At 42.6% G+C, this 18315-nt stretch overlaps 1 protein-coding gene across 3 annotated transcripts in view; it reads left to right on the top strand.

The window, feature by feature from the left end:
- The window catches only part of ACSL5 (acyl-CoA synthetase long chain family member 5), a 40613-nt gene extending 22450 nt beyond the window's left edge, over nucleotides 1–18163 (top strand). For 2 of the 3 annotated variants that reach the window (XM_035028988.1, XM_035028983.1), the window contains 19 exons: nucleotides 266–330; nucleotides 466–567; nucleotides 2292–2391; nucleotides 3365–3543; nucleotides 4299–4331; nucleotides 4424–4475; nucleotides 5238–5311; nucleotides 5917–5994; nucleotides 7117–7251; nucleotides 10331–10465; nucleotides 10937–11032; nucleotides 13068–13140; nucleotides 13416–13504; nucleotides 13798–13914; nucleotides 14952–15095; nucleotides 15735–15836; nucleotides 16331–16402; nucleotides 16780–16926; nucleotides 17891–18163. In XM_035028988.1, the coding sequence (XP_034884879.1) occupies nucleotides 266–330; nucleotides 466–567; nucleotides 2292–2391; nucleotides 3365–3543; nucleotides 4299–4331; nucleotides 4424–4475; nucleotides 5238–5311; nucleotides 5917–5994; nucleotides 7117–7251; nucleotides 10331–10465; nucleotides 10937–11032; nucleotides 13068–13140; nucleotides 13416–13504; nucleotides 13798–13914; nucleotides 14952–15095; nucleotides 15735–15836; nucleotides 16331–16402; nucleotides 16780–16920 (1787 nt within the window). In that variant the 3' untranslated portion in view covers nucleotides 16921–16926; nucleotides 17891–18163. The remainder of the gene's footprint in view (nucleotides 1–265; nucleotides 331–465; nucleotides 568–2291; nucleotides 2392–3364; nucleotides 3544–4298; nucleotides 4332–4423; nucleotides 4476–5237; nucleotides 5312–5916; nucleotides 5995–7116; nucleotides 7252–10330; nucleotides 10466–10936; nucleotides 11033–13067; nucleotides 13141–13415; nucleotides 13505–13797; nucleotides 13915–14951; nucleotides 15096–15734; nucleotides 15837–16330; nucleotides 16403–16779; nucleotides 16927–17890) is intronic. The other variant, XM_035028992.1, reaches the window with a different exon arrangement.
- Nucleotides 18164–18315: the final 152 nt, after the last annotated feature.

Genomic DNA, 18315 nt, shown 5'->3' on the forward strand with positions numbered 1-18315 from the left:
CCACGGAGGTCACATATTCCAACACCAAACCACACTGAATGTTTCAGTGCATTTCCTAAATGTTTCAGATGTAGTTTGTAAGACTCTCTCTGCCTTTGAGAACTGAGTACTTACTGCCTTTGACTTTCCTTGACGCATAACAGAAGCCCACATCCTTACTGGATTTCTCCTCCTTTGTGTCTCGTCTCTTCCTAATCCCCTTTTACCTTCTTGATCCAAAGGATTTGAAGTTGGCACTCATTTTCTCTTAACATCATGTTTTTAGACAATGGGCCTTGCTTGGGATACAGAAAACCAAACCAGCCCTACAGGTGGCTGTCCTACAAGCAGGTAAGTCATGCCCATGGTTTTGGGTAGATTCTTTTGTTACTGTGGTATTCTGTGGTATTCTGTGGTATTCTGGATAATGTGGTCTCTTTGAGGTCTTGACTGCTTCCCCCCCCCCCCCCCCCGTCTCTCTCATAGGTGTGTGATCGTGCAGAGTGCCTGGGTTCCTGTCTCTTGCATAAAGGATATAAGCCATCACCAGACCAATTTGTTGGCATCTTTGCTCAGAATAGGCCAGAGGTAACTATGCTCAAGTGAACTCCAGAAATGAGTCTAAAGACTTAAACCCCGCCCCCAAACCAGCACTCTGACACTTGCTGATGACTTACCAAAACTATTTAAAGCTCTCCTATTCTTTAACTATTGTCCCCCTGTAAAGAGTTACAGCTCAGGGCCTCCTTAATCCCTGGTTGAATGCCTAGTACTCTAAGTTAGTACCCAGATTTCTGTCATTTCCTAGCCCATGATGATTCCCTTTAAGTCAGTCTCTTTGTTGTATGAGGAAAATAAGGAAGCTATGTGGGGCTGGCAAATAAGAGCTTGTGTACATTGAAGAAAGGGGGAGCTATCTGTATTAGAATTGGAACTTGCGTGTTGTACTTGAACTTGTCAAATAAGGTACCCATTGCCACCGAGACTGGTGTACCCATCTTTCCACAGTGATTGAGAGCAGATGTTACACATTAAGATGATTGGAATTAAGCTTTAGTTAAGTCATTAGACCAATATCCTCAGAGAAAGCTGCTGCAGAATGGTTGGATGTCCTATGCTCCCTAGTGCCAGTTGTTTAACCAAAACCCTGGGAGGGCACTGACTGCACTTTTGGGTGAATCTACATTATCCACCTTTGTGACACCCAGCCTCAACAGGAAGAGATATCCTTGACTCTCATTTAGGAACTTAATGCCAAACCTAGTGTATTCATCTGCTTGGGCTGCCATAACAAAACACCACAGACAAGAAACTTCTTTCCTCATGGTTCTGGAGGCTGTAAGTCCAAGATCAAGGTGGCAGCAGGTTTGGTTTCTACTGAGGCCTCTCTTCTTGGCTTGCAGGTGTCTGCCTTCAAAGTGAGTCCTCACATGGTCCTTCCTCTGTCACCCCTGTTGCCTCTTCCTCTTCTCACAAGGACATCAGTCACATTGGACCCCACCCTTATGACCTTATTTAACCTTAATTACCTCTTTAAAGCCCCTATCTCCAAAAGCAGGGGTTAATTTCAACATGAATTTAAGGCGGGGAGGACACAATTCAGTACATAACACCATTAGCAGATTCTGACCCACCTTTCCAGTTCATTTTGTATTGCTCTTCGTGCCTTTTGATGTATACACAGTGATGTTGTGCTATCTTATCTTTATTCACCCACTTCCTTCTTCCCTGAATGCCTGCCCTGCTTCCATCTCCAAATCTTACCAGTCCTTTAAAGCCCTCCCCAATTTCTATCACTTTCCCCAAAGCAGTCCCAGATGGCCTTTACCCCACTCCAAAGTGATTTCTCCTTCCTTAAAATTCCTTGAAACTGGGGCACCTGGGTGGCTTGGTCAATTAAGCATCCAACTCTTGATTTCAGCTCAGGTCATGATCTCAGGGTCTTGAGATCAAGCCCCGTGTAGGGCTCCATGCTCAGCGGGGAGTCTGCTTGGGATTCTCTCTCCCTCTGCCCCTCTGTCCCCCACCTAAAAAAATCCCTTAAAACTAGTGGTTTCTGTACCTTTTATGGATGGAACTTACCACACTCTACTTTCGTATGTTGGTCCTTTGTACTGTAGTTGTCTGTGCTAGCTTACCTCTCTTATTTAACTGTACTCTATAACATTAGGAATGGAAGTCTCTAGGGACCCCAGCTGATTTATTTTAACACAAAAGCATCAAATAAGCATTTGTTGCCTGAATGACTGAAGTGTAATACTCTTCCTTTTCAAAGTGTTTTCTAGTCCTTACTTGAGCTTTTCCCCATACAGTGGATCATCTCTGAGTTGGCTTGTTACACGTACTCCATGGTAGTTGTCCCGCTGTATGATACCTTGGGAGCAGAAGCCATCATATTCATTGTCAACAAGGGTAAGACTTTACTATTAAATTATAACTTGATTCTGTCTTAATGCTAAGTAATTCCTCAATATCTGCTTTTGCTAGCCAACTTGGAATGCTATGGCCAGAATTTGCTGAAGTCTTTTCTGTTCTGTAGTACTGAGGCTATAATTTACAAGGAAATTACAAAAAGCCCAAGCAGGGGTTGGCTTCTACACAGAAAGTTCGATGAAACACCCAAGGTGGCAGAGTGTGACGATAGAGTTTAGAGATAAGACTACTTATTTTGGCACACTGGATGAGTGACTAAGTCATTTAATTGACTAAATCACTATGAAACCACTGATTTCATTTCCTATTGTTGTAAATCCAGTCAGTACAGTTAGTCAGCATGTACCAATGTCCATGGTGAATTTGTAGAAGAGAAATACCATTGTTAGAGAAACAAGTACAAGTTCAGTGGTCAAGTAACAACCCGTTTCACATATCCACAGTCTTACTTTCTGTCCCAGAACTAGTAGGTTAAGTGACTAGATGCATCTGGACTATAGACACAATCACAAGTTTTTTATTTTTACAAACAAGTATCCAAGAAAATGCTAACATGTCCAATCATAAAATGTTTGCCTGCTAAAATCCCATTTGTCCCTTCTTTTCCCTTCTACTCCGTATTCCCCTCCCCAAAATAAAACACACTGACAGGACCACACCTGAGTGATCCATGTTTGTTGTCTGTATTCTTAAGCAGAAGGAGTTTCGTGACTCCAGAAGCTGTAAACTATCTGGGCAGCATGCATGAAAACGATGTGCTTCTGTTTCCATTAAGCTCATTTATTATCGATGGAATGCTTCAGGTTTTATGCATTATAAATCTGATTTGCAGATGTAATCTCTTTTGGGTACCCACTAGCTTTGAAATTTTCAAAAATCTCTCCCTCGTTGCAAGGCAGTCAGGGACAGAGCAGAGCAAGAAGGTGACCTCCGGCTCTGTTTCTGCTTTCAGCTGATATCACCACAGTGATCTGCGATACACCCAAAAAGGCATCAATGCTGATAGAGAATGTGGAGAAAGGCCTCACCCCGGGCCTGAAAATGATCATCCTCATGGATCCCTTTGAGGATGACCTGAAGCAAAGAGCGGAGAAAAGTGGAATTGAGATCTTATCCCTGTTTGATGCTGAGGTTTGCGCCCTAAATTCAACTAATGGCTCGAAGGCTGGTCTGCCACCAGGACAACGAGCAGGACACTGACCAGAGAGCACGGGGTCCACAAGACTCCTGCTGTGAGGCTTTGAGAATACTTTTCCCTCAGACAATTCAGAAACTGTGTCGGAGGAGAAGCACAGTCTGTGGCCCGTGGGCACCGACTTCGAAGTAGAGGATTTATCAATACTGAGTTCAGCGGTAGTGAAATAGAGGGGGGTCCTGGAGTCTGGTGGCAGGGTTCACATTCCAGCGCCACATCTATGAGTTAGGTGACCTTCAGCAAGATTCTCCACATCTCCCTTCTCCCCTCTGTAAAATGAGGCCGACATAGTCCCCACCTTGTGGAGGAGTTGTAAAGAGTTTGCGTGGGTTAATCTCTAGAAGGTGTTCAGAACAGTGCCTGCTATGTAGTAAGCCCTGAAATGTCAACAATTCCTGTTATTCAGAAAGATTTAGTAATGGTCCTAGATGACTGGACCTCAAGAGTGGGAAGTTTGGACATCTGGAATCTGCCCTCTTGATGTCGCTGTTCTAGAGAAACTTTATGCTCTTCCCTGGGCCTTCCACTGTGCCTGAATTTGGCTTCTAGGCCTGATCTGGGTTACAATTTTTGTTCTCTTCCCACAGAAAAGGGAGGTGTTTGCATGGAAAAGAGAAAGAGGGGGCTGTATTTGTCATAAGTCTTCCCATCTTAACTAATGACCTCCTTTCTTGGCTTTCTGTTCATGTAGAATCTAGGCAAAGAGAACTTCAAGAAACCTGTGGTAAGTTTTCTTCTGCCCAAATGTGAATCTTGCCCTGTTCAATTCCCAAAACTCTTGGTAGGTTAATCCCTTGTGCTTCCCTCCCCCTCTAGCCTCCTAGACCAGAAGACCTGAGTATCATCTGCTTCACTAGTGGGACCACAGGTCAGTGTGCATGAAGCTGTCCCAGAGACCCCTGGTCGGCCAAAAACATGGCTTGAGTCGTGGGTGGGCTGGTAAATATACCCTATAATGAGCCCTATCCTTAGGGTCTTACAACCTGAAGCTTTTGAGCATGGATGCCCCAATGGAAAAACAGAAGTATAAGCAAATAAATTTCATTGAACACACTGGGAGGGGTTTCCATGCTATGGATTTCAGGAGCCATTCAGACGGCACCACAAAGTCAACCTTCTTCCCCAACTCCACTCTCTCAATTTGACAGTGCCAGAGTAGTTTCGCTCAATCACGGTGACCCAGGGAGAGTTCTACACAGATCAGCGTGTGCCTTCCCCCACCCCTGCAGTAGCTTCTCTATTAGAACTCCTAATAGCTTTTGATATGGCACATGATGACCTATGGCCATATCCTCCTATCCATTGTACCAGTTTATAATGTGATAGTTAGGTAATATAGTTAGGTCTGAAGTCCTAAACATAAAGACAGCACAAAGTGGGATTACTTGGATTTTTGCTTTTGACTGTTGCAACCTGAGATTGTGGCTAATGATGTTGTCAGCAGGAATGTCTCTGGGGGCATTAATCATTCATAAACAGAGTCCCATACCATTCGTAAGAGGACGTGGTGACAGGAGAAGCTCTTGGCTCTCTGGAACAGAACCAATTGAATGCAGCTTCTTCTTTCATAGCCAAAGGCTACCTATTAGTTATTTAAAGGATCTTTATTTCCATGTCCTGTTTCCTACAGGTGACCCTAAAGGAGCCATGCTGACCCATCAAAATATTATTTCAAATGTTTCTTCTTTCATCAAGTATATAGAGGTCAGTGGTCAACTGAAAAAGAGGTCCTCATTAAAATGTAAATCTGTTGTAAGATTTTAATCTTGATGTTAGAGGAGGCAGAGACATACAGAAAACAAAAACAAAAATCATGTTAAAGGCCTGAATGTGGACAAATAGTGGTGCTTCTTTGTCCAGAGGACTGTGCATTTTCAAGCCTTGGTCTTTTAGAATTGCTGCACATCTCTACACTCAGTGAAGTTAAGGGGCACCTCTCAGAGTTATACAGTGTATCACATGGACAACTGTGTGTGGCAGTCCCGGGAAGGAGTGGTTCTTTAAAAAAAAAAAAAAATTGAGATATAATTGACGTAACATTGTATTAATTTCAGATGTACAATATAATGATTCCATATATGTGTATGTTGCAAAATAGTCCCCACAATAAATCTAACATCCATCACCACACAGTTACAGTTTTTTATCTTGTGATGAGAACCTTTAAGATCTACTTACTTAATACTTTCAGATATGCAATACAGTATTATAAACTATTAACTATAGTTAATAGGAGCTGCTTTTAAATCTCCTTTGGAAGAGAAAGTTGGCATTAACCCAATGTTGCCTCTCCTTGTTCTGATCTGTAGCATACTTTCAAGCCCACCTCTGAGGATGTGACCATATCCTACCTCCCCTTGGCTCATATGTTTGAGAGGATTGTAGAGGTGAGTGACCAGCAAGTCCTGACTTGCTAGTTCCATGTTTATTCCAAAGGCAGCTACACAACATTTCCAGTCCTTTCTCCCATGGGAAAGCAGTGGGCAGGGAGCTGGTGCAGCTGAGTCCTGACCCGGGCATAACTGCTAACTTGCTGCGAAGCCTTCCTAGCGGGAAGTAGGGCTCTGGGTCTGTCCAGCAGGACTGATGCTTGCCCCTGCCTTCACACAGGGTGCCTGTGAGTCCTGAAGTCCTAGCCAGGAGCTACTATCTGCTCTTGATTCTGAGCTGGAATAGGAAGCATGGTTTCTTCTTTTAAATCTTATTTTGGTTAGAATTTTTTTTTTAACAGTTTTCAGGTTAGAAAAAGGGGAGTGTCTCTCCCCCCACCCCCACCCCGCCCCTGGAAGGGCAGAGAAGGAGCATTTGATCCAGGCAAGATGTTCAGTGTGTGTGAGATAGAGCCATTCAGGATTGTGTGTGTGCCAGAGAGCTGCCTTTCTGTGAGTGGCCTGTGGGCTTTTCAGGCAGTTCTGGGGCTGATTTGAGAACTGAAAGCAGTGCTGGCTTCCCAAAAACACATGTGGTAGGATGGATGGAAAATCCTCTCTTTGCTTCTCACTTAAACACCTTTTCAAGCAGCTTAGCTGTTGATGCATCAAGCTCCAAAAGGAACAGCTCAGCTCCTTGGGCTGAAGTGTTGACATCTGATTAATAAAATATCAATTTTAATAAGCATATTTTCCCCACATTTTCATGTTTCTGAAACTGCAATGGTCATGCAACAGTAGGCATGTTCTAGTCTAACTGGCAGTGTTGTCCTTAGTGCTAGTGAATGGTCTCTGATGAACGACAGCGTCTCGGACCGTCATTCAGAGCTATGGGTGGAACAGGGTGGGCCCTCAGTCTCACCGTCTGTCTTGCCTGTCCCACCACCTCAGCTGCAGTGAGTTCCCAACCTGTCCTGGGGGTAAGCTCTCAGAATTCTGGGTATCTGAAATGTGTTGGGGGGGCGGTGTACAGAGGAAAGTGCCCATAGATGTCAACCTAGTTCCTTGATTCTGTCCGAGACAGGCCCTACCTGCAGGGGGCCTTTGGCTCTGAGCCCTGCCCTTTGGTTTTGCTTTTAGGCTATTATGTATTCATATGGTGGCAAAGTTGGTTTCTTCCAAGGAGATATTCGGTTGCTGCCTGAAGACATGAAAACTCTGAAGCCCACAGTGTTTCCTGTCGTGCCTCGACTACTCAACAGAATCTATGATAAGGTACTAACCTGGCTTCTGCTGGGCTGGCCCTGAGATGAAGGCTTAGGCCTGACTGAGGCTCTTACGGACTCCATGTTGCTGAGATATTTTTTCCACTTCCACCCCCTACTCCCTACAACACCCACTTATGGCCACATTCACAAATGCAACTGTGAAAAACCATAATAAATGAAACCCCCTTTCATCTGGATAAGATCACGTGGACCAGATCTGAAGAAAGAGCTCAATTCGGAGACTTGGGGAGCCCCTCAAAATTAAGCCAACTTACTGAGGAGTTGTCACTGATTTCATAACACCTACTGGCTATTGAGCTTCTTGCTGAGGTACCAGGTCCCACGGTCAACATTTCATATGCATTCTGTCATTTAATCCTCACAAAAACACAGGAAATCACATTTACACTTATTATTTCCAACTTACAGCTGAGGAGACTGAGCCTCAGAGGTTAAAAAAAAAAAGCTTGACCAGAGTCACATCCAATAAGGGGTTGGGCCAGAATCATATTGTCACAAAGTAGTTAGTTGTCATTGATCACTGCTCTATTTTTCATTAGAGTGTACAACATGGTGATTTTTCTAATTCAATTCAGTTATTTCTTTTGCATTCATTAGCTGAGATTCTTCCAGAAAGACATGACAAATATTCTTTCCCCTTATTTATCAATCTTCAGAATAATGAATTGGTGCCACGGTGATCTTCAGAAATGACCAAGATTTTTCCTTTGTACTATTATGAACTTGTGATTTGCATAGTTGTATGCTTAATCCATTTCAGTCATTCTTCATAATGTCCAAATTGTCCCACCGTAAGTTGGGAGCCCCATCAAGCTGTTCATGTGTCCTTTTGATGTAACCCCAGTAGTTTTACTTTTCTTTTTTTTTTTTTAAAGATTTTGTTTATTTATTTGAGATAGAGAGAATGAGAGACAGAGAGCATGAGAGGGAGGAGGGTCAGAGGGAGAAGCAGACTCCCTGCCGAGCAGGGAGCCCGATGCGGGACTCGATCCTGGGACTCCAGGATCATGACCTGAGCCGAAGGCAGTCGCTTAACCAACTGAGCCACCCAGGCGCCCCTAACCCCAGTAGTTTCTGATCGCTTCCCTGCTTTGGGACATAACATGTCCCCAGCTTATCTTTAATGTTTCTCACCCAAGTCTTGGATTGTCTAATCTTCCCAAAGAGTCCTTGGAACTGGGCTATGAACCCAGGCAAAATAGTAATGAATCCAGTCTCTTAACCAGGTGTTTGATCACTTCATAATTCCATAGGCATGGGAGCCCTGGGGAAATAACACCACATGGCCATTTTAGCTCTCCCCTTTAACATGTGAATCTTAGATACTATCCTGGGGCTTCAGTGATGGGGCAGGCAGCATTCTAGAACACAGATGACCCCGGAACACTGAAAGTGCTGTTTTTAACATAACTGTTAACAATCCTAACAGCTCTCAGCATGCTGTGGAATTATTTGGTGGTTATTACGGTTTTTGTTCATGTTGTTAGACATTTTTACTTTAAAAAAAAGATTTATTTGATAGAAAGAGAGCACATGAGCAGAAGGAGCAGAGGGAGAGGGAGAGAGAATCTTAAGCAGACTCCATGCCAAGTGCAGAGCCCAATGCAGGGCTTGATCTCATGACCCTGAGATCACGACCTGAGACAAAACCAAGAGTCGGATGCTTAACTGACTGAGCCACTCAGGCGCCCCAGACATTTGTACTTTTTTTTTTCTTTATAAAGCTCACTATATTTCTTTAAGATTTTATTTATTTGAGAGAGAAAGCACAAACAGGGAAGGAGCAGAGGCTGAGGGAGAAGCAGATCCCCCACTGAGCAGGGAGCCTGATGTAAGACTCGATCCCAGGACCCCGAGATCATGACCTGAGCTGAAGGCAAACACTTAACTGACTGAACCACCCAGGAGCCCCACATGTTTTTACTTTCAATAGTTTTTTTGTGATATGGTGATACTTAACACAGAGTTTACTTTTGTCACTTATTTTAAAAATGGAGGACTTTATTAGTGTGAGTCTCCAAATTCCAGCTTTTGTCAGTGACTTATTAGGAGGAGATTGTCTTGTGAATAATGAAGATAAATCTCTTAAGGTTGAAAGAGGTATCAGGAATGACTGGATTCTACTTGAGAGTAGATCTTAGAGCTGGTGAGACATTGGTAAAATTATGGTATAAGCATGAGCAGATGCCTAGAGCCTAGAGCACAGTTGGCATTAGGAGGTGAGGTTGAACAGCTCTATTTGGCTACAGACTCAGAAATGGAAATATAAATATGGAAGATGGCTGGAGAGTTCTCTTCCAATTTTGAACTGGAAAAGAACCTTGATTTCCTTCAATCTGACTTCCAGTAGGATGGAGTCCTGAAGGCCAGAATATGGGGTTCAGGATTTAATTTTGTAAATAAGGGGGATTTCAAGTTATACTTGAAGCTCTCCTTTGGCAGGTGTGTTTGATGGATTAGAGTCAGTGAAGCAAGAATAAGGGAGTCTAGAGAAATAATGTGAGCTTATAAAATGGTGTCAGAATTAAGCCCAAAGGAAAGAAATAAGTAGGAAAGTCTATTGGGTTTTGTACGGTGTGGCTAGAGGAACTTTAATTATAGAGAAAAGTGATATTTCTCCAAATTTAATGTATATAAGCATCAGAGGTATGGGGGTGGGGAGAGGTGGTGCCTGTTTAAAAAAAAAAAATCAGATTCCTAGGTCTTTCTTTGATCTTTTAAAAGCCCAAAAGGTATTGCCCATTGAGCTGTTTTTTATCTAGTATTCCCAAGTGATTTTGGTAGGCAGATGTTGAGAACATTTTGAGGACATGCTTTCTTAGTTGTCAAAGTTGTTTGCCAAGGACAAGAAATCTGGAGGAGCTAGAACTCTGTACATTTATACTCAGTGTACTTATGTCTTAGTGGGCCATAATTCTCCGGAATCATCATTATTTAGCAACCCAGTTCATGAATGAAAGTCACTTCCTTATGAAGCAAGAAGGCACTATATCTTGCTCACTGATGAATGGCTTTGGTGAGTATCTCCAGTTGGTTTTGAACTAAGAGGAGCTATCATCTTGCAGGTACAAAATGAAGCCAAGACACCCTTCAAGAAGTTCTTGTTGAACTTGGCTATTTCCTGTAAATTCAATGAAGTGAAAAAGGGGATCATCAGGCGTGACAGTTTATGGGACAAGCTCATCTTTGCAAAGATCCAGGTAGGTTGGCTGGGTCCTGGACAGAGCCAGGCAAATATCTGGGCTTCCGGCCAGCTTATCATACTTTGCTTTTTCTCTGATGGCTGAGTGTCTCTTTAATGGTGTTTACTCTCTTGAACAACTTTGTCATTAAAGGAAATTGGTCAAAAAGCAAAAAAAAAAAAAAAAAAGGATTTTACGTAGGTTCTAACGCATACTCTTATTCTCTTAGTTGATCTGTTGAGATTATATGTAATGCAAAGGGCCTGAGAATATAAATCCAAGGAAATATTTAAAAACTGCAGGTTGAGTCCCAGCTATAGATGATAGTGATAAGAGCAGCTAACATTTTAAGTGCTTTTCCTCAACGCCAGGCCCTATTAACTAGTTTATTTCTTATACTGGATAGGCTGCTCTACCCATTTAGCAGTGGAGGAAACTGAAGGCAAGGGAATAGGTTTCAGTGGCTTTTTTTTTTTCCCTACTGAACAGGCCAGCCTGGGTGGGAAGGTTCACTTCATGGTCACTGGAGCTGCCCCCATCGCCTCTCCAGTCTTGACATTCCTCCGGGCGGCACTGGGATGTCCGGTAAGCCAAGCACCTTCTTTGAAGATAGCTTATTTCACTTGCACAAATAAAGCTCAGTCTTTAAAAAATGAAAACACACCTGAAGAACACCATGGAGAAAGTCACCAAAAATCTCAAAATCAGGAGAAAATAATCCTTCTCTTTATGTATCTGTGTATAGAATCCTTTATATAAACTGCCATTAGTTCTAAAATACTTATTAAACCATGTCCCATCAACATTGGTCCTGGTCAAATAAAGATCTACATCATTTTAGTGGTTTTGAAATGGTTTATTGGATGTACCTAAGTAACTCGTCTCCTACTGGGCACTTAAGTCACTGACTATTTTTTCACTATTATAATCAGTGAAGTGATAAGGATACTTGTGTATCCTTTAGTATTTATGCAATTACCAATTTAGGGTATTAAATCCCTGCAAGTAGGGACTACTGGGTCAAAATATATGGGTTTGCTTTGTATGTTGATGTAGATTATCACACTCCCTCCAGAAAGATCTTGTCTTTTTTATACATTCCTGCAGATAATGCATGAAATCTTATTTCCTACATTCTTGCCAGTGTCAGGCTTTTTAAGTCATTTAAATCTTAGTCAACCAGATGCATAAAAAACCTCATTGCAGTTTTGTTTCTTTTATTAACACTGAACATCTTTTCTATCACTTATTGGCACTTGTATTTCTTCCATGAATTACTCTATTACTTTCTTGTAGAAAAACGGCCGAACGATAATTGGGTTCCTTTTCACATTGCTTCTAAGAGTTCATATAGTAATATTAGTCTTTGTTTTGTTAGAAATATTTTTCCTAGTCTCATCTTTTTGCATTGTGGATTGCTATATAATAATTTCAAATGTTTATGTCATCAAGCTGATTAACCTTCTTTATCTGTGGTTTTTGAATTGCTTAGACAGGACTCCCCGACTCCAGTATTCCATAAGACTGCTGTCCTTCATACTTTCTGATACTCTTATGGTTTTAATTTTCTAATTAAAGTCTCTCTATTCCATGTGGAATTGAGTACAAGTGCTTGGGTGTGGAAATTCTCTTTTTTCCCCCCAGACAGCTAACTAGTTCATCCATTTGACCAACATGCACAGCACAAGTGAACTAGATCTTTGTCCTCACCACATCCCCTTGGGTATAACCACCAACAAAAAATATTCTGAATTGATGCCAAGGCCTGAGCTCCTCTACTCTTTCAAATTCGCACCCTCTTGGCCATTCTTAATACTTTCATTTCCCTCAGCCCCTAAAACCCATGGATCAGTAGGTCCTGTTGCCACAGCCTTCCCAGAAATGCCGCCTTCTCAATCTCTACAGTCTGCCTATCACAGCCCCTCCCCCACTGCAGTAGCTGAGGCACTGGTTTGCCCCGACAGCCTCTCTCGGGTCAAGGTTATCCTCTATACCAGGGGTTGGCAAACTGCAGCACAGGCCAAATCTGGCCCATTGCCTCTTTTTAGAAGTGAAATTTTAGTGGAAGGTAGCCATGCCCGTTCATTTACATGATGTCTACAGCTGATTTTGTGCTCCATCGGCAAAGCAGTTCAGACAGAGCCCAGAGGCTCACAGCACTGAAGATATTTACGATCTGGTCCTGTAAAGAAAAAGCTTGCCAACCGCTGTTCTGTATCACAGCTGGAGCCATTTCTCTTAAAAAGCAACAACAACAACAAAACACCAAAAAAACAAAACAAAACAAAACACTGCTCCCGTTCTTCAGTTCCCTCAGAAGTGCTCCACAGCCCCTGGGCGTCCCTTCACTTCATAACTCGCATTTTCCTATCAACTTGAAATGCTACCTTTCCTGAAATACAGTAGAAGTTTCTAGACTTTGGCCTATTTCTGGAGCCTTTTGGTTTTTGAGTGCATCCAAGTTGTAAAGATTTCGCAGCTCAGGCATGGGTCGGAGGTATTAGGACACCAGGTATCTTCCAACCTTGAGAGACCTTGCTTTCCTCATATCTTGCTGTAGGGCGCTGCTGCCTCATGCCTTGTCTTGAGTCAGTCTCAGACCCTTCTTTGGTTTCCCCAGGTGTTCGAAGCTTATGGTCAGACAGAATGCACTGCTGGCTGTACATTTACATTACCTGGGGACTGGACATCAGGTAGGTTCTCCACCTATTGGGCGGGAGATGCAGTGGTTGGGAGAAGGGTTCTCCCAGAACGAGGGCTTAGGTGAGATAACCTCAATGCTCTGGACAAATGTGGCAAATGCCAAACTCAAGTTTCAGTCCAGACGTTTCTATCTTATTTATCCAGCATTGGCACCACGTAACTTTTTAGTCTTTTTCTTTTAGAGTCAATCCATCAATCTCTCAGAAATGTGCCTGGAATTATCAGTTTCATGGTTTCCCAGCTGAATTAATGTGGTGTATTCTAGGGCACGTTGGAGTCCCCCTGCCTTGCAATCACGTGAAGCTGCAAGATGTACCTGACATGAACTACTTTTCAGTGAACAATGAAGGAGAGGTGGGTAGGCTGTGCTCTGTAGTCACGCCCAGACAATCACAGTAGAGAGGTTTATGTCAGAAAGAGCACCCAACCATGAGCAGAGTTGGGTTTGACTCAAATCTTTAACAAGGAACTGAACATCTGTGAGCCTCACTTTCCTAGCCTCTACAACAGGGACTAAAATCTGCTGGTGCTCCCACTATAGTGGGAACCACTGAATGGTTTAAAATGGGGGGAGGTGTTTTGTCAAGTGCCTCTGCTGGGAGTTGCAACCTTTGCACTGTGACCACCCTGTGCTGTCTTCTGTGCAGATCTGCATCAAGGGCAACAATGTGTTCAAAGGATACCTGAAGGATCCAGAGAAAACCAAGGAAGCTCTGGATGAGGATGGCTGGCTTCACACAGGAGACATTGGCCGTTGGCTCCCGGTGGGTGCTTCTTCAAAATTTCTGGGAGCCTCTTTTGGACTGAAGAGAACTATCTGATTATAATATGCAAGATGGGCAGAGATGTGAGTAGATTAAATCAGCTGAGGCAGCTGGGTTAGGGATGTATCCTACCTGCCTTGTGGCATCCTCATACTATGAAGAGGAGATCAGTACAGCTGAAGAACCTAGGTGGGAGATCCGTGTTCTAGTCCTAGCTCTTCCATGGACCAAAAATTTAATTCCGAGTAAGTCCCCACACTAGAGTTACAGAGGGCCATGCCTTATTAGTCACTTCCAGATAATGTCCACTAGGCTGAACTGAAGGGTAATTTCTGGAGTCTGCCTTCTTCATGGTTCCATGGTTGGTTCAGTCTGTTTTCCTACTTAGGGTGTGATCATGTGGATTGTATTTGCCACTTGTCCCAATTCTACAGTTCAAATCCCTAAGAACCTAAGCTCCTCAGACCAATTAGCTCAGAGAAATGAAGCTGCAAATGACCTCTGGTGGCTGGTCAGAGCCTCCCCCAGCCCTGCTTCAGTCCTACCAACCACAATTATTGACTTGCTTGATTAGCATTAGGACAGTGATGCTATCTCAGCCTGCTCCAGCATCTAATAGGAGCGACACATAAAAGGGAGTCAAGGAGAGGGAGATCTAACTAATCCAGAAGTCTTAGTATATAACTCCTTCCCTATTCCTCAGAGTTCTGGAAATGGAATAATTGGAAATTAAGTTATTGGAAATTCAGAGCTGCAAAGTTTCTTCATTGGATGATGCAACCATTTATACAACTTCAGCAGGTTCTGGGGATGCTTTCTGAGGCTCTCCACAGAGCACAAAACAGTATTGACAGGTTCTTGCTGGAAGCCGCTCCCCTCCCCTTTCCCCAAAGCTAACAAAGAGAAATGAAAGTTTGCTCAAAAGTCTCTAGAGAGATCAAGTTTACAGAAGGAAAATACCTGTGACTTTGCCACTCTATCCACTGACATCACCCATAGGGCTCAAAAACACTGATGCTGTTCTCTCTTTCATATAGAATGGAACTCTGAAGATCATTGACCGTAAAAAGAACATTTTCAAGCTGGCCCAAGGAGAATACATTGCTCCAGAGAAGATAGAGAATATCTACGTCAGGAGTAGACCAGTGTTGCAAATTTTTGTGCACGGGGATAGCTTACGGGTAATACACTGTTTTAACAATAGCTATTTTCGGGTACAGGCAATGCTGGCTCCGACAGCTACAGGAAATCTGGATAGATGGGTTTAGGATGAGAAGATTTGAGCTTATAAAACCAAAGAAGTGAAGTCACACTCCAATCCTCAAGGCAATACATACGTAAAAAAATTTGTTTAACTATGATGGAGTCTATGAACAAGTCAATAGAATTGTAACAGTTATTCTAAAGGGTAGCCATTCAATAACAAAGGGCCCCATGTCACCCTTAGTTTCCCACTACAGTGGGAGTTCCTCTGGTACAAGGAACTATTTTACACATACTGTGCTTAAGCTTAACTTTTGGGGAGTGGGTGGGGTTTGGCAAAAGACAGGCCAGAGATGCTTTAGGCTTAATGCTGAATACCATTTCTTTTTGAATCATCAAATTTGAATAGAACATTTTTGTAAAAAGATATTGAGTAGGAAAATGGGATCAGAATTCCATGAAGGTTTGAAATACATGGTGAGACAAGAGTGTATAATATAGTATATTGAACTGAGGTCTTGGGGAAGTACCTATTACCAACATAGAATCCTGCTGTCTTCATCCAGTGTGGGACACCACTATCCTAGCTCTCACATGCCCTTATTTCCTTTCTATAGTCGTCCTTAGTGGGAGTGGTGGTTCCTGACCCGGAAATGCTGCCCTTATTTGTAGCCAAACTTGGAGTTAAAGGCTCCCTTGAAGAACTGTGCCAAAACCAAGTAAGTCTCCTTTAAGCAAGCTCTATGCACACCCCTGGGGCCCCTGGTGGGAGAGCAGAGGAGGCCCCACCAAATCAGGCACCAATGATGCCTTCCTCTTTGGAAGAACAGACTCTTCCTGCACTTGGGATAGGTGGCTGTAGCTGAAATAGACTGATGGGTTTTATTAGATTGGAGGATAGGATGGGATGGGAAGTTAAACAAAAACCCTCTATTCTTTTTATAGTATGTTCATTATGGGGGAAAAAAATTGGAGAATAGAGAATCAAAAAATGCCATCCAGAGAAAATCCCTGTTAACATTTAGATTTGCCTTTCCTTCTCATTAGCTTTCTGAGCAATATTAAGCATAAAATGTGCTTGTTTATACATACAGCTATATCCTGCTTTTATCCTGATGAGCTTTTGTAGGCATTTTGAGTTGGTTCACGTTTAGCCTTTCGTTTGTCTCTTTTTCTAACCGGCCATGCTTTAAGCTGTGTTTCATATTCTTAGGTTGTAAAGGAAGCCATTTTAGAAGACTTGAAGAAAACTGGGAGAGATGGTGGCCTTAAATCCTTTGAACAGGTATGTACTACTGATGTAATCCTGGTCTCTCAAGCCATACTAGAAAGTCTTAATGTTTGGATTTGTAATAGGGTTTCAGTGTAACTTCCAAGGAATTTATTTGAGGTTTTGTACCATTAACCCACTAAGTACAAATGGCAGTGATCTTTTGTAGTTACTTGTACAATCTTTTTTTGCCATTTATTATCCATTTTCCCTTCTCGCTTCTTTCCCAAATTATCAGTTTGTGGGAATGGGCATGTATTACTGTTCTCTTGACCCTCCCACTTCATCAACCCAACTTTTCTCAAGTTCTTTAGAGTATGCAGGGGGCTCTGCAGAAAAGTCTGAATCACTAATAAATGTGTGTGTGTGTGTGCACGCATCTTCTCTTCTAGGTCAAAAGCATCTTTCTTCATCCAGAGCCATTTTCCACTGAAAATGGGCTCTTAACACCAACACTGAAAGCAAAGCGGGGAGAGCTTTTCAAGTACTTTCGAACCCAAATCAACAGCCTGTATGAGACCATCCAGGAGTAGATTAAGGTACTTAGAAGCTGGAGGGGGCTCAGAGGTAGCCTGCCTTGTAGGAATATGGATTAAAAACTAATCTTACGTTTATCTTCTGTCCTTCCTCTTCTCTGTTATTTTAGCTACTAAATTAATAAAAACCATAGCTTACAGCTTTTTAAAAAATATTGGGAGAATTACGGGTGCCTGGGTGGCTCAGTCGTTAAGCGTCTGACTTCGGCTCAGGTCATGATCCCAGGGTCCTGGGATTGAGTCCCCCATCAGGCTCCCTGCTCTGCGGGAAGCCTGCTTCTCCCTCTCCCACTCCCCCTGATTGTGTTCCTGCTCTCGCTAAGTCTCTCTCTGTCAAAAAAATAAATAAAATCTTTAAAAAAAAAAAAATATTGGGAGAATTATAATGTAAAAGCTTAGCCCTGAACTAAACAAATTTTGTCCTTCCCATCTTAAATGTTGCTGATATTCAGGTTTTTGGTCTACTTTTATCAACATGCCTTTCTTCAAGGTCCACTTGTTATTCTTTGTCCCTTCCTCAAAACCTCTAAGCTTTCTAAGTGACCACCACCAGCTCAAGAGCCAAAGTGACTTCTTCCTTGTTGTTTTACAGTAAACCTACCTTGTTGACAGTCCCAGCACTTAGGCCGTCCAAAAATGTTCAAATTGAGGGACCTTTAAGTTTTAAAAAGCTGTTTATAATTCATGTTTTCTAACTATTCCTCAAAACCACTGATTAGATAGGTTAATCTTTTAACCTATCACTAGTATCAGTCATACCTTTAAGACTACTTTCTTCTATGTACTTCTGTGTACACTAACGTCTGTCCACAGAAGGGAAGTTTGATCATACTGAACGTTTCCTAAACTCCCTAGTTTCTCTGACTTGGGAGAATTAAAAAAAAACGGGACCTATAACATGTCCAAAAAGAATGTTCACAAAGTGTTATCTACAGTAGTATCTGATGACTAAATCTTTTCCTTACAGTTTGCTGCTGAACTGGAAGCTATGGGGGAAGTAGTTTAAACTCATGTCAAGTGCACTTTTCCAGTAAATGAAGCTAGCACTGAGGAAAAACCTCCTGAACTGGGAACAAAGACCTATGGGCAAGCATGGAGTCTATACCACAGGCTTATCTTCTGGGAAGGAACTGACTGATCTTTTCTCTACTGGACTCCAGTTCCTGCTATACCTTACCCCCAGACAACGCATGTTGCTTCCACTTGTAAAGCCTTGAAAATAAACTATCACAAACATGTACACTGTGGTGTGTGTTTCCTCACGGACCATGATGAGAATCAGAATCAAGGACCATTTAATCAAGTAAGCTAGTGGCTCTCAAACTGGGCTGTACACTAGAATTGCCTGAGGGGTTTAAAGAGATCCTAATAATGGCTGGGTGCCACCCTAGG

This window comes from Mirounga leonina, unplaced genomic scaffold (assembly GCF_011800145.1).
Source record: "Mirounga leonina isolate KUSES-001 unplaced genomic scaffold, KU_Mleo_1.0 Mir_114, whole genome shotgun sequence".
In the NCBI taxonomy this organism is placed as follows: Eukaryota; Metazoa; Chordata; class Mammalia; order Carnivora; family Phocidae; genus Mirounga; species Mirounga leonina.